The sequence below is a fragment of the Myodes glareolus genome, chromosome 17 (genome assembly GCF_982192425.1).
Source record: "Myodes glareolus chromosome 17, mMyoGla1.1, whole genome shotgun sequence".
Lineage (NCBI taxonomy): Eukaryota > Metazoa > Chordata > Mammalia > Rodentia > Cricetidae > Myodes > Myodes glareolus.
Genome location: NC_142042.1, coordinates 66,339,632 through 66,364,324, shown reverse-complemented (window position 1 = coordinate 66,364,324; position 24,693 = coordinate 66,339,632). Strand labels below are relative to the sequence as shown.

Sequence of the window (24,693 nt, the reverse complement as noted above, 5' to 3'; positions counted from 1 at the left end):
TCCTAGGACCGGCTCCAAAGCTACAGAGAAACCGTGTCTTAAAAAAACAAAAACGAAAACAAACAAGAACATGGCCTCCCAATGGCATCTTCTGTATCAAACAGGCCCCATGTGTGGTGTCAGAGCAGGGTGGCTTCAATTTCTTCCCTGGAGATGAGTAGATAAGACAGGAGCTGTAAACATGCAAGGGGTGGGGGCTCTCCTGCCTTTCACTGTCGCCCCTTCTGTCCCCCCCCCACCCCCCCCACCCCCCCACCCCCCCACACCCCGCTGCTGCCTGGGTCTGTCCTGCCTTTCTCCTCTCACCCTGCTTCCTGTTCCTCTGGCCTCTGGGGTCACTGTGGCGTCCACATCCTCCTAGAGCAGTGTTCTCAACCTTCCTAATGCTGGGTTATGGATCATAATGTGAACATCTGGGATCACAACCCACAGGTTGAGAACTGCTATCCTAGAGTAATGACAGGTGAAGTGAGATTAGGGTCCCACTGTGGACCCCACAGGGGCACGCTGCCATCAGAACCCCTTTTTCTCACTCTGAGAGTGTGAGACTCCTCAGTTTTACTCTCAAGTTTGAACCAGCACCAGTGCATGTTGACTGCGTGTTGTAGAGTCTAGGATTCTGCAGCTGGCACAGGAACCACAGGGTGTCGTGAGTTCTGCTAATGAGGGGATCAAAGAACTCTGTGGATAGAGCTGGAGTAGGACACCATCAGGAGCACCCTCGAGGCATCATTTGCTAGGCTGTGGAAGGCAGGACTGCTCCGAGGAGTCAAGTGTGATCTAATCACCAAGACCTCAGCCAGGTGTCCCGGACTTTTCATCTCCTCTCAGGGTGGCTCCTCAGGGCAGCCCCTTCTGGTCCAGGAGCATGCCTGAGGCATTAATTACATTTTATATTCTAATTGCTGGATAGAAATGGGGGGTGGGGAGGGGATGCAATCTCATAGCTACGTGTAGTTATTAACTTCCGTTTTATGAGGAGGCCAGGGTGAGAGAGGTTAAGGGGCCTGCTAGTGAGCCGAAGGCTTGCAGGCCCCGTCTTGACTGTGAGTCTACGGCATTGGCCACCCCCATCTCAGTGCCTTTTCCTGAGCCAGCCCTCTGTATGAACAGCAGAGCCATTTAGAGCTGCGTTCCTTGTAAGAAAAAAGAGGAATATGCATTCTTCCATGCATATTTACTGTTTCAAACTGATAATCGAGTTGAACTTGGTCACCCCTGTCTTTAATCCTAGCACTCAGGAGGCAGAGACAGATGGAGCTCTATGAGTTCAAGGCCAGCCTGGTCTACATATTGAGTTCCAGGTCTTCCAGGGTTACACAGTGAGACCCTCTGTCAAAAGAACAAAACACAACAAATTATAAAATTGATCATTGATACCCCACCCCTCTAAAAATAATAAAAACAGAGTGCCCACCTTAGCCTGCCTACCACCTGGAAAGTCCTAGAGTTGTCCTTTGGTGACATGGGGCACAGCTGGGTGGTGGTGGCTCCTGTTGCAAAGTGGGGGGCTGTTCACCTCTCCACGGCGTATTCCTCTGTGGTGATGGTCTCCTTCTGTCTTCCACTCTGACTCCCCCAGATGCAGAACGTCATGTATGACTTAATCACGGAGCTCAATGATCGGAGTGAAGACCTAGAGAAGCAGATTGGCAGCCTGGAAACCAAGCTGGAGCACCTCACGGCCAGCTTCAATTCCCTGCCCCTCCTCATCGCAGACACCCTGCGCCAGCAACAGCAGCAGCTGCTCACTGCCTTCGTGGAGGCCCGTGGCGTCAGTGTGGCCGTGGGACCTAGCCACGCACCTCCCTCTGACAGCCCCATCGGGATCAGCTCCACCTCCTTCCCAACCCCGTACACAAGTTCAAGCAGTTGCTAAATAAAACTCCCCACTCCAGAAGCATTACCCATAGGTCTTAAGATGCAAATCAACTCTCTCCTGGTCGCTTTGCTATCAAGGAAGTTTCAGACCAGGGAACGGAAGGAAGAGAAGTGGAGCTGATGAGCTAATACACGTTCTTTCGGCGTGCTTGGTTCGATTTGCCTTGAAACCAGACGTCTAATCTCTGTTTAGGTGCCTCTACTTGGGAGCTGGAAGAGGAGGTGACTGGAAGCAACGCCTCGGTCGGGGCCCTTGCTGCAGAGCTGGCGGAGAACAGAAATCCCTACTCAATCTCAGGTTTTCACAGGGAGGTGGGGAGGGGCAGCCACTCTGAAGCAGCTGAAAGTGAAGTCAGCCAAAGTGGGGTGCACTGGGCAAGGGTGGTATCAGGTTTGGGAAATGAACTCCTGGCTGCCTTGGACTTAGCACACCTCTCTCCCATCCTTTTGTCCAAGGAAGCCCCTGGGTGGTAAAAAGTAAAAAGAGAGATGCCCAGAACTTTCCAAAACGAACATACCCAAATTAGATTGGGGGGGGGGGATAGACAAATGAAAAGCCAGATTTTCTATCCAATAATAATATTGAACACACATGTACACAGAGATGTTCCATCTGGGCCCTTTCTTCTTTGAGTTGAGCCCAATGAAAGGGACCTGGTTCCTTGCTGTGCACACGGTGAGGGAGCTCTAAATCTGCATTGAGACGAAGTGTGAGGTGTGTTTGGTAGAAGTTAGCAGGTACTGGCCACATTCTACGTCCCTGAAGATTCAGGTTCCTCCTTCACCATGTCCTAACACACACCCTGCCTGATTCCAGTGTATGTCATCCCCAAACTGTTGGCATTCTGGAGAGATAAGCAGATGTCTAAAAATAACGGCTTCCAGGAGTTTTCTTCCAGCCAAATAAGCTGTGTCTGGTGGACCCTGCGCTCTCAGGAGTTTGTATGTGGGAGAGGAGAGTGTGCCCAATGCCACCGTAGTGAACAGAACCGTTGTCTGGGCTTTGTTGAGGTATCATCACCCAAATGTAGGAGCGTGAAAGGGTCAGTTGCTGAGTTGGGAGAAGGACGGAGAGTGTTCCTGTGGTCCCCTCTACCTTACCTGAACACACCTCAAAATGAGGCACTGTGAGAGCAAAGGGAGCCCCAGGACATGCGTAACAAGAGGAGTTCATTTGTTAGAAGCCTCTTTCTGTTCTGTCATGTTCATCTTGCGGCGAAAACTACTCCACTGAATCTCAAAGTCCACAGACTCCAGAACCATGCAGATCCAGGCTAGGGATAGGCGCTTGGCTTGCTTCACTGCCCCGTGGTCTGACCAGACACGGCCTCTGGGAGGTGAGAACTGCCAATCATCACTTTTCCCATTCTGAGGTCTTTGATTTCTGCTTGTGAGAAGTCATGTATGAGATAATCCATCTGTCTTTGGTAGAACAAGAGGTGTCATCTGTGTTTGTTTGCCATCTTGAGAATAGCCCTGTGAGCGGCTATCACGGCCACCCTGGAGGCACTGCCTTACTGTGTGGGTTTTTCTTGTGCAATGCTGGGCCTGGTCCTGTGAGGACAGGGATTGCTGGATATTAAGGTAGACAACTGTGGCGTGGAGGTCACTCGGTGTTTTTGCTCAGTCTCTTGTTCGTCGTACTGTCTTGCTGTCTTGTGCTTTGCTTTGCAGTGCTGGAGACCAGACCTGCGGCCTCATGCATGCTAGGCAAGTGCAGTTCCCCTCACCCACACCCAGCCTGCTGCTGGTGTCTTAATGGCCTATCTTCTTAATGGCCTCTGTCTTCATCTCTCCCCTGAGCATTTTCATTAGCTGTTTTGTACACCAGAGAGGCCACATTTGTCGTTAGTGTTTAATTCTTTCTACTTGTTCTTTTAATTATTAATTATCTGAAAGATTATTTTTATCCCAAGAATGATACTGCTGTTTTCCGTTTAACCAAACCTACAGGCACGTATACAAACAGATGAAACAGCCATGCGGCTCCCCTGTAGCCTTGGTTGCTACTGATGGGCCCACTTCCTGCTCACTTGGCCTAGAGCCCTGGACTGGTTTTCTTTGCTCTCCCCTTGCATCCTGCTGTGATCCTGTGCTGGGCGGGGATGCATGGTACAGCTAGAGATTTAGTCTCCATTTCACACAAATGACTTGCGAGATTCCCCTGCCTCTCCTGCCTTGTATCCATCCTGGTCTGGACATAGTCTGAAATCTGTCGCTTTGTTGTCTCTTGCTAAGTAAACCTTGGAGACTAAGCTGGCAATGCTAATCAAGAGAATGGCTAGAGTTGTTTCCAGGAGGGTACCACTAGCTTTGGAGAGACGTGTGGGCGTGTTTGTAGGGTAGCCTGGCCTATTGGAAGTGCAGTAACTGTGTGGGGTTTTATCTCTAGCAAAAGAATATACCTCGTAAAAAGTGACAGGTTCTGAAGGTTGGTTCTGCAGCGGCAAATGAACGGCTGCTTCTCTGTCCTAGTATTTCAGCTCGACACGGGAAGTAATACTTCTCTTGCAAATACAATCAGCCCTCCAAGGCCTAGGCATCGGGGATCCTGGTTATAACTCACGCAGATATATTCCCGCATCTTTCGGCTGATCCCACATCACCCGAGCATCTCCGACGGTAGGGAAGGAGGCTAGCAGACCCTATGGCTGTATGTCACTGGGACAAGTTTGAGTCTCAAGAGCGGGCTGCGTATTCAAACCATGAATTACTGTAATGTTACTCTAGCCCTGAACCGGTCGAATTCCACCCACTCCTGGAAGGCTGGCCAATGGCAGAGGACTTCCTGTCATTTTTTAGGAATGTAGTAGCATATGGAAGCACTCCAATATTTCCCCCAAATATCTGGACACTTGAATTAAAACCTAGAGCCACCCTCTCATTGCTTAAGCCATATTATAGCTTCATGTACTGTGAAGTCAGGGATGTACTGTGATACTCCAAGACCACTGAGCTCAGTGGGATTCAGGACATAGCGTCAGCTGGTAATTTACACCCGGCTAGAAGCCCATTTCTCCTTAGATTGAAGTCCAAATAAAAATCCGCACCTTTGGCTCAAAGGCCACGCATGCGATCATTATCACTAAATTGTCATTAAGTGTCTGAGAGCCATTTTTACAACCGTCATAATGTCTAACTCCATGACATCATGTCTTGATATGATCCAAAAGAATGCAAGGGGCATAGCCATGAGTCACCAGCGACTGTGACCCCAGTAGGGTCCAGTGCTGTATGTAACAACAATCTTGTAAATTAGATGTAGAAATTGTACATGAAACTTAGTTCTCAAGTGCTTAGCAAGTTATTAAAGGCCAAGAAAGGGCATTGAAAAATGATGATTTTAATATATTCAGAGGTCTTCCCCTTCACTTTGCAGTAATCTCCTTGCAAAGAAGTCATGGGAAGAAGAAAGCTGGGGATACATACAAAATCAGAATAGAGAAAACGCTGAGACTGGAGTCGCGTACCTGGCCAGTAGGTCTCGGCTTGTGTATATTTGGTAGAGGAGAAGTGAGGCCACTGCGGTCAGCACGGCAGTGCTGACCGGCTAATCCACACCTAGACGTTCTATCTGAGTGTAGGGATATGGGGTGTGTGCATAGTTCTGGAAGCCCCCCTCCTCCGGAGTGTGACAAACAGTGGACACAAAGCTGAGTCAGTGTTTCATCTCAAAACAGGCAGCCTGGCTGCTGCGGAGAAGCCCACGGCGACCCTGTGACGTCACTGCACTGCCAGCAGGTTCCTGCTTCCTCGGCTACTGCTCTGACGTGCTCAGACAGGCCCCTTCTCATGCAGTCACTCCACTGCCCCAAACTTCTAGACGCAGATTAAGGATCCATTCGTGGTCATTTTGCTGTCCCTGTTGACTCCATGGCCTTTGGTTTCAGTCCCGTAGACAGCTATCTGCAGGCTTCCTGGCAGCCATGAACAGTCCCCTCTCTACCCTTTAGTCAGTTGACTTGATCATGCCTTGGATAGGATCCCTTCCTTCTCTACTACTGCCAAAGCAAACATCGGGGGAATGGGATTGTAGCTAGCCCTAAGACGGGGGGACGGAGGGGTAGCAGTAGTGTCCACTTGTGGTAGCAGGAAGCTGCTGCATGAATAGTCGCTGACAGTTAATCCTGGCAGACAAGGAATACATAGATTTTTATTGAATTAGGCCACATCTTATTAACAAGTGCCCTGTGCTGCAGCCAATAGACAGCCACAGAGGGGACCGTAACTGCGATCTTTTTGTCTTACGCCATTACTGGAAGCACTCAAACGTGAACTGGAGTTCCCTCTGAACAACATGTCAAATCTTCAACAGACCACCTCCAAACCAGGTGCCACGTGCCCTGCCACAGTTGTTTACACACCGAGAAACGTATTCTGGAAGCTGTGACCTCGGGCCTGGACTGAAAAGGGACCTTGTGACCAATCAAGCTGGTGGAGGAAAAGCACAAAATTCAATACCAACCTCTAGATAAGATCCCAAAGAAATGCTGACATTTCCGGCAAAATAAATGAAATAAAAAATAAATAGGAACAGTGGCAAATGAAAAACAAAAACCAATCTGACGGAGCAGCCGACATCCAGCTTCCCAGAGCGAGGACGGGGCTAACCGCCATTCTCCAGCGCTATCAGTTTTCGGATCCCGACCAGGGCTGATCCACCTTCATCATACGTGGAGTTAATCGGCGCAACCACGTAATGGGTTTAGTCCCAGACTCTCCATCCTGTGCTGGCCACACGAGAACAACAAAAGCGAGCGATAGGATGTTGATGGCGGAGCCATTTTCATAGCAAACTCAGAAATGGAAGTGTTTATATTCCAAACGAGATGGGCTTCAGTATGAATTTGCATCTTGCCTCTGTACTGCTTGCTATTTTTTAATGATAGGAGAAAGCATAACAGTTTATTTTAAATATGAAATATATTGCTATATTATAAAATATATTGTAACTTTCGATTAACATTTTGTATCAAGCTAGTCTTTAGCAGGCTGAGTGACAGCCTGCTTTCCTAACAACTGTTTCTGAGTACACATCGCTATTAGTGGTTGCCTGACCCCCAGGCCCAGGTCCTGGTTCCACAGCGTGCCGAACGGCCATATTCTCATTCTCCAAGACTGAGTGAGTAGTAGAGACAAAAATAGCCCTGACATGAACTTAGAAGAATAATTCTACCCCAGACTCTATCAAGCCATTTCAGAAGTGATGCTTAAAGCCCTCACTCCTTCAGTAGCTGACAGCCAGTTTAGTAAAAGCGCAGACTCTTTCGATCTGAATGCAAAGGGCCCATTCTGTAAATTATTGCCTCGGGCACAGCCAACCAGCTTTCCTCTGGCAATCTCAGAATTAGGCATTAAAAAACAGTCTTGTTTACTTTGCCTCAAAATACTCAAAATTCTTAGCGTTGAGTTTTTCAGTATAAGAGGACAACCAAGATTAGAATTCTCTGCAGGCAGGACCCAGTGAGAAGTGAATGTGCACTTCTCTGAGTTGCAATCTCTCTTGGGGATCAAGGTTTCTGCAGTTTGTCATTGGTGCCTGAGGAGGAGACAGAGTGTGCAAGTGAGACCCAGCAGAAAGCCGGCTTCCTCGCTATTTACTCTCGCTGGGAGGAGGCGGGTCTGACCACCGCATTTCCTCTAAGTGGCTCACGAACCTCATTCCCTCCTCGCCACAGCACCCGAGACACACGTAGAGTTTCAGAGTTCCTTCCTTTAAGTTGCCAGGGTCTTATCCTGTACCAAAGTGGATGAAGGAAGTCTTCCATAAGTCCACACGTCTCCCGTGAGGACCTTGCTTCCGGCCATCACTTCTACAGAACACTGGGCAGGTGCAGACCAAGTAGCATCAGGGGAGAGTTACCTGCCTGCCTCTTCCCTTCACCAACTCTAGATCCAGAGAGCATGCAAGACCATAGGTGCTGCCCTGGACAAGAATCTAGAAATCCCCAAGTGTCCCTGAATTTCAGCCTAGATGAGGCTCGGGCTTCCGTGGCACCTGTTAGTCATGCCCAGTGGCAGTCAAGTGTCCAAGTGCTCAGCATCAATTGGCTGGGAAGCCAGGGCTGTCTGTGTGCACAAGTCATGTTTGTTTCTCTCCGCATCTGCATTGCTCCTCAGTTATCTGCTAGGCTGAGCTTCATTAAAGCCATCAGAACTCCAGGGCACCTGTGTTTAGCACATTTCTTACTCACTGAGTAACGGAAATGCGCTAACTCTCAATTCGGTAATTGACTGAGAGACATTGATTTGTTTCTTTATACATCTCCTGCTCAAAACTGGAGCTGTTTTGACTTTTCCATCGAGTACTTTGTAGACCAGCTACGATGTTTACATGTATAGAGAACATGTATATTCTTCTGACCTTTGCCATCGAAGCAGTAGCTCATCCACCATCAAGGATACGGACCTAAATTCCAGATGTCGAGGAAGCAGGCTCTGGGCAATAATTCATGTGCATAGCCATATGTTGATCCTTGCCACTCCAGGTGAAAGCCAGAGACTGACAACATTCTCATCCCCTTAAGCCCTTAGACCCAGATCCCCAGGCCCCACGCCGAGCCCACTCAATCACAATTGGCATTTCCACCAGAGCCCCTGGTGATCTGTATGCAGTATCTCTGTATTTCTGTATCTTCTCTGTATTCAACACAGAGAAGGGCCGGCCTCACCACACTGCAATGGTAATCAATAATTCAGAAATTCAGCTATGTCTTTCGCAGGCCTCGGTTACCAAATTGTTTGGTAATGGACAGGTCTTATATGATTGTAAGAATGAAGATGTGTGCATCTTAAAATTTCATTTGCTATTGCACAGCCTAAATGATAGACATGGCCTGTACTATCAGTAGGGGTGGCCTTTCTTGAGAGTGATGTGAAATCGCTCAAGTCACAGCACTGAGCCACCTCAGAGGCCCCTCTGAGCCTATGGCAGTGGCCATCGGAGTCTAAGGTGGAGCCAGGACAAGTCCCTGGATAGAAGACGCCTGGGTTTCTCCTCAGCGTAGTGCAGCATTGGGCGTCTCTGGTCTCTTGACCCTCCATGAAGAAGGCAGCCTTCCCAGTGAGGCCTCTCCTCCTAGGGACTAGAAAAAGAATTCAGTGCAGCCATTCAGACACAGTCCGAATCTCCTAAGGCTGTTTTCCTGTTTGTCACATCAGGCAAGGTGGGCAAGGAAAGATGTGAGTTCTGATATTGGCACCCTAAATTGATATGTACCCAGAAACAGTTGTATTCTAAATTAATGGCTTTAACCTGTTCATTGTAAAAAGTGCCTTGGACTTCAATCTAAAAGAGGTCAGTATAAATATGTATGTGTGTGTGTGATGTGTATGTAGGCAAATATTTACATATTTATACATACATAGGTGCACACACATATACCTGCACATTCATATATAATATATACATACATATATAAATGCTTCATAATATATCATATTGCTATTCACAGCTTCATATTTTGTTTGGTCCTATGTTTATTTGTTTAGTGAGATCTTTACATAGAAAGGTTCTATTCAGGACATGGATGTATTTTTTGTTTGTTTTTTACTTTTTATTAAAAAGGTAAAGGATATTAAAAGACAAAAAAAGCAAAGTGCCTGAAAGTTTTAAATGGAGTTGTGGTAAACGTTCACAAGTCACCAAAGAAGAAATTAAGTTCTATTTGAGAAATAGTTTTCTGTTTCAGCGGCTTTGTTCTCCTTGAGGGAAACACACAAAGAAGAAAGTGTGAACTGCCTTTAAAGCCCATTAGAACCATCGCCTGTGGTCTCTAAGGCAACTCTAAGGTTTTTGTTCAGTTGGGTACCTACCGTTTCACACGTCTGAGTCAGAAGGACCTTGTCCTCATATGGCAGCATGTTTGGCTGGCCTTGTCCTTTGTGTCCCTTCCGAGAAGAGGCAGACTCTCTTGCGGGGAACAGGGCTCCATGGCAGCTGTAGCTTCTGTGCAGTGACACCTTGGGTGAAGGTTAGTGGGAGCCCCTCCTCCTAGCAAGTGGTGGAAGGGCCCTAACAAGCCCGTTGGTGCTCCCTGGACCCTCCTTTCTACAGAGATGCCCAGCCTCCCTGCCTGAGCTGCAGCTGCCTCTTTGAATGATGGGATTGAAAGCTCCAGAGGGATTTTCTGGTTCCCAGGGCCCTGCTCACAAGCTGAAGGATGCATTATGCACTTCTTCAAACCAATTACATCTGTCTAGCAGCCTGTGGCGACACCCAGGCAACCGCCAGGACCCCGCTGGAGTCCAGGTCCTGCAGTCACAGGGGTAATGTGCCTCTTTGAAATTCCGTTGTGGTCACAGGCAGCCATATGCACAGGGCGTTAACAGGAAGACCCTGCTATGCATCTGGGAACCAAAAAACCACCCAGGCCCAGCAGCTGCAGGCTGCAGGCACACAGAGGATCACCGCTAGGCAGGTCCGGTTGCCAGAGATGCACGGATTCCCCAAGCCCTCAGTTTCCTTCCTGTGGAGTTTTCAGAGCTCTAGAGAGACATTTAGCATCCTTATCTGACTTGGGTGCTTTCATGCAGAGGACTTAATATTTGGGACTTTTTCTAGGTTTTAGACCAAAAGGTTTTTCAAAAGCTCACCTAGCTTTATCTGCTTGTTCCCGAGAGGTCTCTTCTAAAGACTCCCGAGCAAATGTGTTTCCTGACTCGGCGATTACTCAGCAGTCTCGTTTATGCTTGCAGTCAGTAGCACTTTCATTTAAGGACCTCAAAAGTCAGTAAACTGTCACCCTGGGAGAGAGGGTGTCAAATATTATACCCATTATCCTGGTGGGAAAATGAGGCCACAGACAATTGAGCAGGACGTGACTCATCGAGGTGAGAGTTAAAGGGACTGGGTGACCTTGACACCCGGCGGTGCCGAACCAGAAGCTGGTTCCGTGTGGCTAGCGATGGGTGAGCCCCAGGATTCGTGCTAAGCAGCCGAGGGCATCAGACTGCAAGTGGGGGCCGGTTAGTAGGTCGGAGGATCTGGCGGATACTACATTTTCTTCTCTGCAAAGGGGATGGGAGTGTGGCATGGAAGGGACTCTATCCGTGGCCTTCCTCACTCCTGCATGGAGACTGAAGAGCATGTGTGTACACGTGCTATGGCATGTACCGGTATGATATGACAGCATTGAATAAACAAGAGGGCACAACACACACGCACCCTAAAACCGGGCAGCTCTTCCTCTTTCATCTCTTTCCTTCCCTAGGTTTTTTTTCCCCATTTTTTATAGACCACTTGAGCTTGTGCTCCTCAGCCTCCAGAGGGCTGCAGTCACAGGTGTGAGCATTAAACAGGGCAGTTAAAATCATTTGTATATGGGTGTGATGTGTGTATGTATATGCTCATATGTGTGGGCACACATGTGTAGGTGATACGCGTGCACATGTGTGCGTGTGAACGGGGAGGTTTGAGGCTGATGCCCACAGACTTCTCAGTCTCTCCCCACACTGTCTCTTCACTGAGGCAGGGTCTCCCCACTGAACCCAGAACTCGCCGTTTCAGTTAGTCTGGCTAGCTGGCTTTCTCGAAGGGTCCCGTCTGCATCTTCCAACAGCGCTGAGACTCTAAGGGGTGCCAAGCCCACCTGGCATTTATGTGTGCTCTGGGTGTCTGAGCTCTGGCAACCAGCTTGTCTGGCGGCACTTGACCCCTGAGCCACCTCCTCAGCCTTTTCAGCGGGCATTTTAAAGGAGGAATTTTCAAGTTAGCTGAGAGAGAGGGAGGGAGGGAGGGAGGGAGGGAGGGAGGGAGGGAGGGAGGGAGGGAGGGAGAAGAAAGGAAAGAAAGAAAAGTGACCCCTGGAAAAGGTTGCTTTTTCCAGTAAGACCAAGGCTGCCCTGACTGATAGCAGTGCTGACCCAGTTCATCCCCACAGGGCTTCAGTGTAGCCCAACTGCCCACAGGGGCAAACCTGCATCTATGTTCAGATAAAGCCCCAGGCAGTGTCTCCATCAGTCTGAGCAGAGACAGGCTCTCTCCTGCACAGTACAACGCCCTCTGAAGCTTGAGAAAACACATTGGGCCCCTTAGCCCTGTAGATGCAACAGGACATCTAGGGTGGCTCTTTAAGGGTCAGCTGGCTTGAGATTGGTGTGTGAGAACAAAGTGGGTACCTGCTCATGCCCAGCCTGGCCCCAAGGTCCCCAGCTTTGCTTTCATCCAGTTGCGAGCCTGGGAGGAGAAGGCTATGGAGGGGGGAAAGGTTGCTTGCTGTAAAGATGGTGGGGTGATCACAGCCTGATCCCTTTCTTTGTAATTCTGGGCCCATAAACTTGCACTGATTTGCATTCCAGTGCTGTTTGCATAGGCAAACAATGCCACCAGGTTATTCCAGCTCAGTGGCTCTCTGTCTAACTGCTAGGCTTCTGCCGGCAAAGCCAGTCTGAACATCGTGTCTCTCTTTGGCCTTACCTCTGGGTGAGGGTGCGGAAAACAGCTGACAATAACACACTGTCCTTGCTAGCAAGTATGTCACTGAAGTTAACAGGGAAAAGGTGCGGCTCCTGCTAAACCCATTCATTTATCTCTCCAAAACTACATCCATCCAACCATAAATAAAATTCCATCTCTTATGTTTTTTAAAAAAGCCGTTATTACATTACGTCTAACTCGGTGCTAGAAAAACAGAGCATTAGAACGCAAAGGTGGCCCCAGTTCTTCAAAACAGACAACTCTATTACCTGCGGAATCCAAGGGGCCGTGAGTGAGAGTGACCCCTGCAGGCCAGTAGGAGTGGAACAGTTCGAGAGAAGAGAAACATGGCCCCAACATCCAGGAAAGGACTCATTTATATGGCTGTCAAAAGCAGCGAGGGGAGAGGGGGCCAGAGAGGTGGTTCAGTACGGAGGAGCATTGGTTGCTCTTGCTGACACCCTGCTTCAGTTCCCAGCACCCACATAGTAACTCACAACCAACCATCTGCATTGTAAGCCCAGTCCCAGGGGATCCAACACCCTCTTCTGGTCTCTGGGCACCAGGCACATATATGATACACATACATAGACACGGGCAAAACATTCAGACCCATAAATAAAATAAGACACAGGGTGTTGGGCCTGAAGTTCGGGTACTGATGAGAACAGGCCGTCCACCCATCTAGCTCACGGCCCTTGCTATGTGTACTGGTTTCTTGTCTTGTTGCTATGACAACATACTTGACAAACTTGGGGAAGGCGGGGCTTACTTTGACTCATGGTTTGAGAGCACAGCCTGTCACAGTAGGAAAGGCAGGACCTGGAGGTGCTGACCAGCAGTTGTACCCACAGTCAGGAAGCAGAAGTGATGGATGCCAGTGCTCAGCTCACTTTCCCCCTTCTAGTCAGTCCAGAAGCCCAGCCCATGGAATGACGGACATTTAGGACGGCTCTCCCTGCTCCTCAGTAAAACCTCTTTAGAAACCCCCTCAACAGACATCCCGTAAGTTTGTAACCTACGTAATTCTAAATTCCATCAAGTAATAACAATTCACCATCACATCAGTTTTCACGTAGTTCAAGAGGAAGAACTTTCCTAAAATCATTGGGAAATACAAGGAACAAGATGGAAGCTATGTTATGTCCCCTTGAGACTTGCGGGGAGTAAAGGTCGACCCACGTAGCTGACACTGGCCTCAGTTCACACTCCACCTACGTCTGTCTAGCTTGCAAGTTCTGGGATTGCAGAGGCAGGTGCTAGCCTTCTGTGCTGGCACAGTGGACCCCGCCCCACCCAGACCCTCACCTTAGCTTCAGTAGTTGGCTAGTGGCGTTTCTAAAGAGAAGAGGCTCTGTTTCCAGCACAGGCACCCGAGTTCGAGCCCCCAGTGTCCCTCAGAGAGCCGAGGTGTGCTTCTGTGATACTGATCATTTGGGGGCCATTAGTTAAAGAAGTCTAGAGTCAATACTCTTAAAGCTACAAAAAGCCCTCCCTGTTAGGAGACAGGAAATGAGATTATTAAAAATGATGCAGATGTATATTCGGCATCAGAGATGAGGCGGATGGTGTTCATTGCAGTCATCACCGCTGGAAGGAGCAAGAGAAGATTAGCCCACACTAACTGCATCTCTTTGCAGCTTGAATTTGAAATCTACACCTTTTTTTCTAGAAATAATTAATCGATCTTTCAAAATGCAGTCTGTCTCCTGGAAGCCCAAAGGTGGGGGTTGGAGGTGGAACAAGGCACACAACATGTTACCACTGCCTACAGGTGTTGGCGGAGGCTGCTCCTTCGATCCCAGCCACCCAGGACTGAAACTATATTATTTGCAATACTGTTTGCCAATAGCTTCAGCATATTTTTAGTAGCTCTTACACCCTAAACGAACCCATCTCCATTAATCTGTGCATCACCACAAGGTGGTGGCCTAGCTGCAAAGTTCAGGCGAGCTCCAGCGGGGGCGTCTGTCTCCTGCAGCACGTGGCTACATGGCTTCTCCCTTACTCTCTCTCTGCATTTCTGTTCAGATTCCCCGCCTGGTTTTACTCTGCTAAGCCATTTGGCCAGAAACAGCTTTATTCAGTAACCAATAAAAGCAACACATACACAGAAGGACTTCCTCCCACACCATACAGGAAATTTCCTCTTTACTGAGGTAAAGCTGCCTTCCAAATCCGTCCTGCCTTCTACTTCCAGGCCCTGGATATCATTTAAAAGCAGTCAAGTATTTATATGTATATATTAGAGATCACCAGAGCACCCACACCGTGGTCAGGTACATATATGTATATATTAGAGAACACCAGGGCATCCACACCACGGTCAAGTACATATATGTATATATTAGAGAACACCAGGGCACCCACACCACAGTCAAGTACATATATGTATATATTAGAGAACACCAGAGCACCCACACCACAGTCAAGTACATATATGTATATATTAGAGAACACCAGGGCACCCACACCGTGGTCAGGTACATATATGTATATATTAGAGAACACCAGGGCATCCACACCACGGTCAAGTACATATATGTATATATTAGAGAACACCAGAGCACCCACACCGTGGTCAGGTACATATATGTATATATTAGAGAACACCAGGGCATCCACACCACGGTCAAGTACATATATGTATATATTAGAGAACACCAGAGCACCCACACCACAGTCAAGTACATATATGTATATATTAGAGAACACCAGAGCACCCACACCACAGTCAAGTACATATATATATATATATATATATATATATATATATATATATATTAGAGAACACTAGGACATCCACACTGCAGTCAAGTACATGTATGTATATATTAGAGAACACCATGGCACCCACACCATGGTCAAGTACATATATGTATATATTAGAGAACACCAGGACATCCACACCACAGTCAAGTACATGTATGTATATATTAGAGAACACCGGGATATCCCACACCATGGTCAAGTACATATATGTATATATTAGATAACACCGGGGCACCCACGCTGCGGTCACTCATCCGGGGAAGTGTCCCTTTGGAGGTGCCTGCAAGCTGTGGTTCTAGTGGCCTTTCTGGAAATGCCCTCCTCACTTCCCACCTTTTGGAATGATAAGGTAGAAGCACAGCTTGGTCTAAATTCTGGCGTTTAGAATCCCAGCAAACTGACTCTCAATTGATTTCTTAGTGGTTTTTCCCTAAGAATAACAATGAAATGGTTACTTGACTCACAAATTTGGCATCAGAGAACTCTGCTTGGTTTCAGTCCAAATAGAAAACAGTCACCACCCACGAAGCAAACATGGACAAGAGGGATCGACATGTCCAGCTCTGCTGCTGAGCGTGTGGTTGAGAAGGTCAGAGGCCACTCATAGCCTCCCCAGCACCTAACCCCGATCCTCTGGACAGCAATACAGTTTTCTGTGAATTCATCTTCCGCTCCCCTCCACTGATCAGTATTGAAAGTCAGGAACAGTGCCATACGTTTGTAGTCCCAGCTATTCAATGGGCACATACAATCAGTACAAGTGGAGGTCCCACCGAGATCGGGAACTAGGGACAAGCTGAGAGATCGCCCTCGGGAATGGTGAGGGTGGATTGAAGATTGGTATGTATGTTATGTGTATTTTCATCCCCAGACTCTTGCCTGATAGCGGTTCTGGGTGGTGCAGGCACCACAACAGGAGGCACTGTGGAGATTGGGAACTAGAGACTCTCTCTGAAGGACACCCTCCAGAAAGCTGGCCAGCAGGAAAGTAATAAACAGGAGGCAGGAGGGTCAACTGAAGGCCTCAAAAAGAATGGAAGAAAAAGAGTAAGTTTAAAAGAGACAGAGTATAGACCGATTAAAAGGAGTATGTGTTTCTTCATCCCCAGAGACACTGAGGGACACACTCTGGAAGATTGGCCAGTAGGAAAGTAATAAAGAGGAGGCGAAAGGGTGAATTGAAGGCCTCAAAAAGATAGAATGTGTACAGATGTGTGTTATTGTGTTGTGTTACAAGGGGACCCAAATCCTTTGTCCCCAAGGGAACTTACCCCCGCAGCCAAAAAAGCTTTAATGGATGCCCTTCCCAGTTTGCAAATAGATCATCAATTGCCAGGAGTTGAAAATAAATTACACAACTGGGAGGAATTTTTCCATCTGCTTTTATTGTCATCCTTCCTTTTGTGGGCCGTCATTTGGGACGTTGTCAGCAGCACTGTCACTTGGGGGTCTGTTTTATGACCCAACACACACAGGTGTGTGCAAGCTTGTGGAGGCCAGCAGATAAACTTGTCTGTCATTCCTCATGTGCTGTCCAATTTGGTTTTGAGACAGGTCTCTCAGAGGCCAAACAGACTAGGCTGGCCAGCCAGCAGGCTCCAAGGGTCATTCATCTCTGCCTCTCTGAGCGCTGCTGTTACAAGTGGCCACCACAACCCATGTTTTCATGTATCAAACTCGGGTCTGCTCATCAAACTACACCCCTAGTCACTAAGTGTATAAGCATTTAAGAGTGAGTGCAAAGCACGCAGAACGGAAGTGCAGAATTATTACAAAGCACAGACAAACACAACTGCAACATGGAATCCGAACATCTCTGAGTATGTAGTAGATCAGGCACACACACAAAAGGACACAGAACATACAAATGGACCAATAATCGTGAAATCAGTAGTGCATGCTATTGTAGGACCTGGACTGTGGATGGAGACCAACCAATGAAGGGATCCTAGTGATGGCTCAGACCATTTTAAAGGAACGGAAGCGTGCAAACAAAATTTTCTGACCAGTGTGATAGCTGAGCAAAACTGAAATCATAACTGAAAGAATTCCCTCAGGAACAAAGTTATATAGATGATTGCAAGATCAAAGAATAAATCATAATGGGCATTTTAAATATGAAAAACAAAACATTCATGAAACACTCCATTTCAAAATGAGTTTCGCACAACTTAAAGAGTTAAAAAGAATAACATAATAATTCCAAATAGAGTAGAGCGGAGCCAAGCATACCAATCCCATCGTCCAGGCCAGCAGTCAGCAGACAGGGCGAGAGGCTCACAGTGAGTTTGAAAACAACCTGGGCTTCAAAGCCAGTTCAAGGTCAACCTGGGAAAAAAAGAAAATGAACAAATAGAGACAAGAGGAAAGATAATTTATTAAAACTATTATATAACATCTTAAAAAGCCTGATATTGATCCTTTGGAAAGACAATAAAAATGATAAACCTCTAGCTGAATTGAAAACAGAAAAAAAACGAGTAAGTGATATAATGGGGGCAGAGCTCTGGGGACAAAACACCCTCAGAGCCACTGGTGCACACCTTTAATCCCAGCTCTCGGGAGGCAGAGGCAGGCAGATCTCTGTGAATTCCAGGCCAGCATGGTCTACGTGAGCGAGTTCCAGAACAGTCAGCCGTGACACAGAGAAATCCTGTCTGGAGAAACAAAAACTAAAACAAAATAAAACCAAAACAAAACTACCCTGTAAGCATGCCGGCTTGCAACTTGCTTCCTGCTGATCTTCGCAATCTTCTGTGCCTCCAGTCCATCCCACTAAGGCAATGGATGAATTCCCTGACCAGGTCACTGGCCTCTGATACTGCAGCACTGGAAATGAAGCCTTCAACACATGAGCCTTTGGGGAGCGCTTCCCATCAAACCACAGACTGCTCTCTGGCACTTTTTTCTGTCTGCTATACTTAGTGTTTAAACGACCTTTGGTGCAGGGTAGCAGGGCACCAGAGGACACAAGGACATCTCAGGGGCATAGGAAAGATGGTCTGGATATGCATGGAAGAGGGGTGAAGTCCAACGATAACTCCTGGAGGCCTTTGATGCCGTTTGGCCCCTAGAAACAAAAGCCATCCCCCTAAATGACAGCCATTTTGAGATAAGCACGGGGATTTATCCCCGAGAACTTTGACCTTGAGCATTTGTCAAGGTCCTCTAACCTGGGGACAAGGGACTCAGGAGACTGTGCCCTGTGCTGCTGAGAGGGCACTGAACCAGGAACAGAAAAAAAATGAGCTGCACCCGACATAGTGGATACTAGCTGGCGTCATCCCTCCCGCCTGCAAAACAAAAACAGTCTTTGGTCATGAAGATTAAATGCAGCAGCTGAGGTCACGTCCCCAGGTGTTCCTGTATACCCAAATCGAGTTTGCTTCCTCAGCTCCTGCCTCTTTGCTTTTACATCCCGAAGTGTCTAGTAATTGCCGCACCTGCTGCTCTTGATTGTCAGCACGGACAAGAAAAGCAGGAAGTCCCCATAACATCCCAAGGGCTGAGCGGCAAGCTGGACTCTTGGCTAGGCTCACATTTGCAGCCCGGGAGTCACGAATGTCAGCAAAAGAGGCTTCTCTGCCTCCTCCATTCTGACAATCCTCCCAGTAATCAAAAGGTCGTTAGGACTGACAAATGTTTCCTCCCCATCTAATTTCACAGAGATCTGCGTTTCTCAAAGAACATTTAAAAGAGAAGCCCGGCACTTGGGAAACCTTGGCAGGAAGGGCCCGAGCCACCAGCAGAGAAGGCGGCCTAAGAGGTGGCGTCCCTGGAAACTGCCTGCGCCCTCGACCTAGGCTGCCGCTCAGCTAATGCAGCTGGAGTCCTCAGGCCCACCGGTCACCTAGGTGACCAGGCTGCTGGGCAGCACAGAGAACTAATTTCCCCATGGGCCTCTTCATCCATGTCTGGGACTTGTGCCTTCCTTCTCAGCCCCAAGTAGGTGGGGGAAACAAGAGCCCCCTCACAGTGCATCCAGTTTCCAGCAGCCAGTCCTTGGCTCTTACCAGAAGCGCTACAATGTTTCTGGCTAGATTAATTATAAATCGGCATCTTCCTGTTTTCCTGCCTATGCTAATTTTCCTTCAACGCATCTGCCTTCCTGGAATAAAGAAAACAATGGTCCAGAGTTCCAGTTATTTAACCTTGAATTCTTTTTTATTGATTTTTATTGAGCTCTACATTTTTCTCTGCTCCCCTCCCTGCCTCTCTCCTCCCCTCTAATCCCCTCCCAAGGTCCCCATGCTCCCAATTTACTCAGGAGATCTTGTCTTTTTCTACTTCCCATGTAGATTAGATCTATGAGTGTTTCTCTTAGGGTCCTTATTGCTGTCTAAATTCTCTGGGATTGTGATTTGTAGACTGACTTTCTTTGCTTTATGTTTTAAAGCCACTTATGAGTGAGTACATGTAATAATTGTCTTTCTGTGTCTGGGTTACTTCACTTAAAATAATGTTTTCTAGCTCCATCCATTTTCTTGCAAAATTCAAGATGTCATTATTTTTTTCTGCTGTGTAGTACTCCATTGTGTAAATGTACCACATTTTCCTTATCCATTCTTCAGTCGAGGGGCATTTAGGTTGTTTCCAGGTTCTGGCTATGACAAACAAAGCTTCTATGAACATAGTTGAGCACATGTCCTTCTGGCACGATTGAACATCCTTTGTATATATACCCAAAAGTGGTATTACTGGGTCTTGAGAAAGGTTGCTACCTAATTTTCTGAGAAATCACCACACTAACATCCAATGGGGTTGTACCAGCTTGCATTCCCACCAGCAATGCAGAAGTGTTCCCTTTTCCCCACAACCTCTCCAGCATAAGTTGTCATCAGTGTTTTTGATCTTAGCCATCCTTACAAGTGTAAGATGGAATCTCAGAGTTGTTTTGATTTGCATTTCTCTGATGACTAAGGATGTTGAACATTTCCTTAAGTGTCTTTCAGCCATTTTAGATTCCTCTGTTGAGAGTTCTCTGTTTAGGTCTGTACTCCACTTTTTTTATTGGATTATTTGTTCTTTTGATGACCAATTTCTTGAGTTCTTTGTATATTTTGGAGATCAGACCTCTGATGTGGGGCTAGTGAAGGTCTTTTCCCATTCTGTAGGTTGCTGTTTTGTCTTGTTGACCATATCCTTTGCTTTACAGAAGTTTTTCAGTTTCAGGAGGTCCCATTTATTAATTGTTTCTCTCAGTGTCTGTGCTGCTTGGGTTATATTTAGGAAGTGGTTCCCTGTGCCAATACATTCAAGTGTACTTCCCACTTTCTCTTCTATAAGGTTCAGTGTGGCTGGCTTTATGTTGAGGTATTTGATCCATTTGGACTTGAGTTTTGTGCATGGTGATAGATATGGGTCTATTTTCATTCTTCTACATGTTGATATCCAGTTATGTCAGCACCACTTGTTAAATATACTTTCTTTTTTCCATTTGATATTTTTTGCTTCTTTGTCAAAAATCAAGTGTTTAAAGGTTTGTGGATTAATATCTGGGTCTTCTATTCGGTTCCATTGGTTCTCCTGTCTGTTCTTATGCCAATACCAGGCTGTTTTCTGTACTGTAGTTCTGTAGTAGAGTTTGAAGTCAGGGATTGTGATGCCTCCAGAAGTTCTTTTATTCTACAGGATTGTTTTGGCTATCCTAGGTTTTTTGCTTTTCCATATGAAGTTGAGTACTGTTCTTTCGAGGTCTGTGAAGAATTTTGCTGGGATTTTGGTGGGCATTGCATTGAATCTGTAGATTGCTTTTTAACCTTGAATTCTTTAGAGGAGGTCTAAGCCTGACACAGGGTGGTCCTAACCTGCCAACCGAGGCTCCTCTTTTTTTTCTTCTTTCTGTTTTCCCGCCCTCACCCCCTCCCAGAGCCACAGGTGCACAATCAACTAGACTTCTAAAGCTGTTTCCTGTGGTCTTGAGCTACAGTGTATACGTGTATTGCCTCTCCACCTGGGTCACCTCTATCTACATTTGCCTAAAACGTTCTACCTTTTCCTTCCAGACCTGCTTCTGGAAAGTCCTGAACAGGATAAGCTAAATCCATTAACAAATTCCAAAGACTCACAGGTGACTCTTAGACATGGCTGCAGCTGAGGGGCTGTGCTGGACGTGGCCACTGAGACCACAGGCTTTGGATCCAGACAAGCTGGGTCTGAAACCTAGCTTTGCTGCCCACGGTCTGCCAGTCTGACCTTGGGATGTCCAGCCTATAAAGCAATGGAAAATGCTTGTCAAGAGTAAGCGACCAATCAGCACTGCTAGTGTATGCCAGTATCATTCTTTTGAAATCGGGCCTGCTGGTACAGGCCTGTAACCCGAACTGTTTGGGAGACTGAGGCAGGGGGATCAAAAACAGGACTGGGGAGATGGCTCAGTTGGTAAAGTACCTCCCATGCAGGCCTTCATACTAGAGTTCAAGCCTCAGAACTTGATAGACCAGTAAAGCTGGCGATGGTGATGCTCACCTGTAATCCCAGCACTGGGGAAGTGGAGACAGGAAGACCCCAGGCAGTAGGATTAGGGTTAGGTACCCCAGCAGTCTGCTTAATCAGTGAGCCACAGGTCTCAGCAAGACCCTGTTTCATCTCTTGAAGAACAGCACTTGAGGCTTGTCTGTCTGCCACACACATGTGCCCCTGTACATGTATACACACATGCCTACACACACACACACACACAGAGAGAGAGAGAGAGAGAGAGAGAGAGAGAGAGAGAGTTCAAGACCAGTCTGTACTAGAGAAGCCCTCTCTCGAAATTGACTGGGGATGTAGGCTCAGTGGTAGAGTACTTGCCTAGTATGTGTGAGGTTCCAGGTTCAATCCATAGTAACACACATATGCACACACATGCACACACTTGATGGGGTTGGGCAGGGACAGAATCTTACTATGTTGGTCAAGCCTTGAATTCCTGAGCTAAAGCAACCTTCCTGCTTTGCCTCCCACATAGCTGTTGGAAGAGAAGCTGCTTGTTGGTTCCCAGCTGCTCAGCCCCAAAATAATCACACACAAACTATATTATTTAAATCACTGTTTGGCCCATTAGCTCTAGCTTCTTATTGGCTAACGCATACATATTAACTTAACCCATTTCTATATATCTGTGTATCGCCATGTGGCTGTGGTTTAACGTCTAAAGTTCCAGCATCTGTCTCCAGAGGGGCTCCATGGCTTCTCTCTGACTCCGCCTCCTTTCTTCTAGCATTCAGTTTAGTTTTCCCCACCTACCTGAGTTCTGCCCTATCAACAGGCCAAGGCAGTTTCTTTATTAACCAATGGTATTCGCAGCACACAGAGGGGAATCCCGCATCACATAGCAGAAACTACAGATGTGCTCCACAAGGAATATATAAGGAATTTTTCACACAAGGAATATATAATAAACCGGGGTTGGAGCAAACCCACCCCACAGCCTATGCCTATGCTAATAAACCATGCTGGGTCTTTAGTTGTGTTGAATCATACTGACATAGCCTCACCTTCTGGGTAGGCCAGTTAATACCCCTGGAAGGTAGGATCCACGTCTTGGACAATGAGCTGAACTAGGAGCAGCTTACAGATACCTCGGAGCGCTGTCACTTGGTGGCTTCTCTGCCTTTCCTCTCGTTTGTTATTCCGGAGACTTACATCTGTCCCACAAACCACACGAATGCCTCTGCTCCCAGAGTCCTATGAAGAGGATATTAGTAAGCTTCACTTTATTTTTGACACTTTAAATTTTTACTATTTGTGGTTATGTGTCTCTGTCAGGGTGTGTGCTCGTGCGGCAGGCGCCCTCAGTGGCCAGAGGTGTCTGATCCCTTGAAGCTGGAGTCACAGTTGGTTGTGAGCCATCCTGCAGGTGCTGGGAACTGAACTTGGATCCTCTGCAAGAGCGGTATGCACTCTTAACCACTGAGCCATCTCTCCAGCCCATTACTATCCTTATTTTTAAAATAGAAAAAGTATTAGGGGCTCATTATATAAATATGAATTTACATATATATGAGACCCGAACCATGTGATATATATATATATATACGTATATAATTTTTTAAATATAGTATTCACCCTCAAAGCAGCTAAGAAAATAAGACCAAAGCAAAAATATTGCAGACTGGTAACTTAACAGAAATCTTTTATCTCAGAGTTCTGGCATCTGGGAGGTCTAGAGATGGCCCTTGGCGAGGCCCCTTCCTGGTCCGCGGTACCTGCCCTCTTGCTCTACCCTAACACAGTAGAGAGAGCTGAGGGACTAAAGAGATGGCTCAGTGGCTAAGAGCACTGGCTTCTTTTCCAGAGGATCTGTGTGCTCTAGATAGGCAAGCAGTTCACAAACACCCATACACGTAAAAAATAGAAATAATTTTTAAAGAGAGAGGAGACAGACTGAGAGATGTTGTTTCTTTTTATAAGGTTGCTAATCATTCATCTTCACAACCCAATTCTCTGCCCCAGCTCAGTCTCCGAACACCATCAAACAGGATTAGAGCATCAACATTTGAGTTCTAGGAGACAGACACTCAGGCCCGACTAGACCAGTCAAGAAAGTGTCGTTGCTGATGTTTTCACTTCGGGATCCCTCTGTACTGAACACTGGAACCCCTGTCGTATGTTTTCCCCTTGATCACGTGCTATCCTCTGTCCACCACGGAGTCTATCTCTGAGAGGTGTGTGGCTGTTTGTGTCACTAGAGGAAGCCCTTGTGAGTGAGTAGTGAGAAGAGCACCAACATCAGCAGGATGAAATTAATGAAGGGGACACATTGTCTGGGGGATAGAAGCAGCTCCTCTGGCTGAGAGGATAGTAGTGGCCATCCCTGGACAGGAACTGGGTGGCCTTGTCCCAAGAGTCCCAGTGTGTGCTGCTGTGAGGACCTGGTGTGAGCTGAATTGCAGGCAAGGAAAGACAAAATGAGGGTCTAGGCCACTGTCCCAGCCTCCAAACCTGCAGGTCACACTTCTAAGTGTTAGCTTGGCTTTCTCTGGTAGTACACTACTTGGGGTCTAGAAAGTCTGGAGTGTCCCCCGAAGATGAAGCCCCTTCTGCGCCTGTGGCACTGATAAGATACAGTGGGACCTTGGAGCTGTGTGGCCTTTGTCCAGTCATCAGAAGGGCGTCGGAGCCCAGCGCCGCCTGCCTTTCTTGGCTTCCAGCTCCGCTGAGGTGAACAGGCCTTCCCTCTCCCCACACTGCAATCCAGTAGCAACAGGACCAAGCAATCCAGACCAACAGTGAAGGTCTGGAGCTGCAAGGCCACACAAGCCTCTGCTTTTTCTCTGATGTCTCGGGCAGCCTGCTGCTGTAAAGCAAATGCAACTACACACCTGATGTGATCTTTGCAGTTTCTGGTTCTTCTCTTATCATGTTTTTCCCCCTCAAAAGTCTCTTCCCCTCCTACAAGCTCTGGCCCCTATGGAGCAGCAAGTACACAGTATGAGGCTAACAGGGCTGATGGCCCAGGCTTTGGCCTCTACCTCCCAGTGAGCTGGAGCAGGGAGGTGGGTTGGGTGAGTAAGCGGTGCCCCTGGGGCGAGGCTCTCAGGAGCACAGTATCTACGTACCCTCTTCTTACTCCTTGCCAAGTAGATGCTTCTCCTTTCCAGGTGTGATAGTCATCCTTGATTGTCAACTTGACAGGA

The 24,693-nt window shown here is 47.4% G+C and overlaps 1 protein-coding gene across 2 annotated transcripts in view; it reads left to right on the top strand.

The window, feature by feature from the left end:
• The window catches only part of Kcnn3 (potassium calcium-activated channel subfamily N member 3), a 143,169-nt gene extending 133,690 nt beyond the window's left edge, over positions 1 to 9,479 (top strand). For both annotated transcript variants that reach the window (XM_087897334.1, XM_087897335.1), the window contains exon 8: positions 1,583 to 9,479. In XM_087897334.1, the coding sequence (XP_087753460.1) occupies positions 1,583 to 1,879 (297 nt within the window). In that variant the 3' untranslated portion in view covers positions 1,880 to 9,479. The remainder of the gene's footprint in view (positions 1 to 1,582) is intronic.
• Positions 9,480 to 24,693: the final 15,214 nt, after the last annotated feature.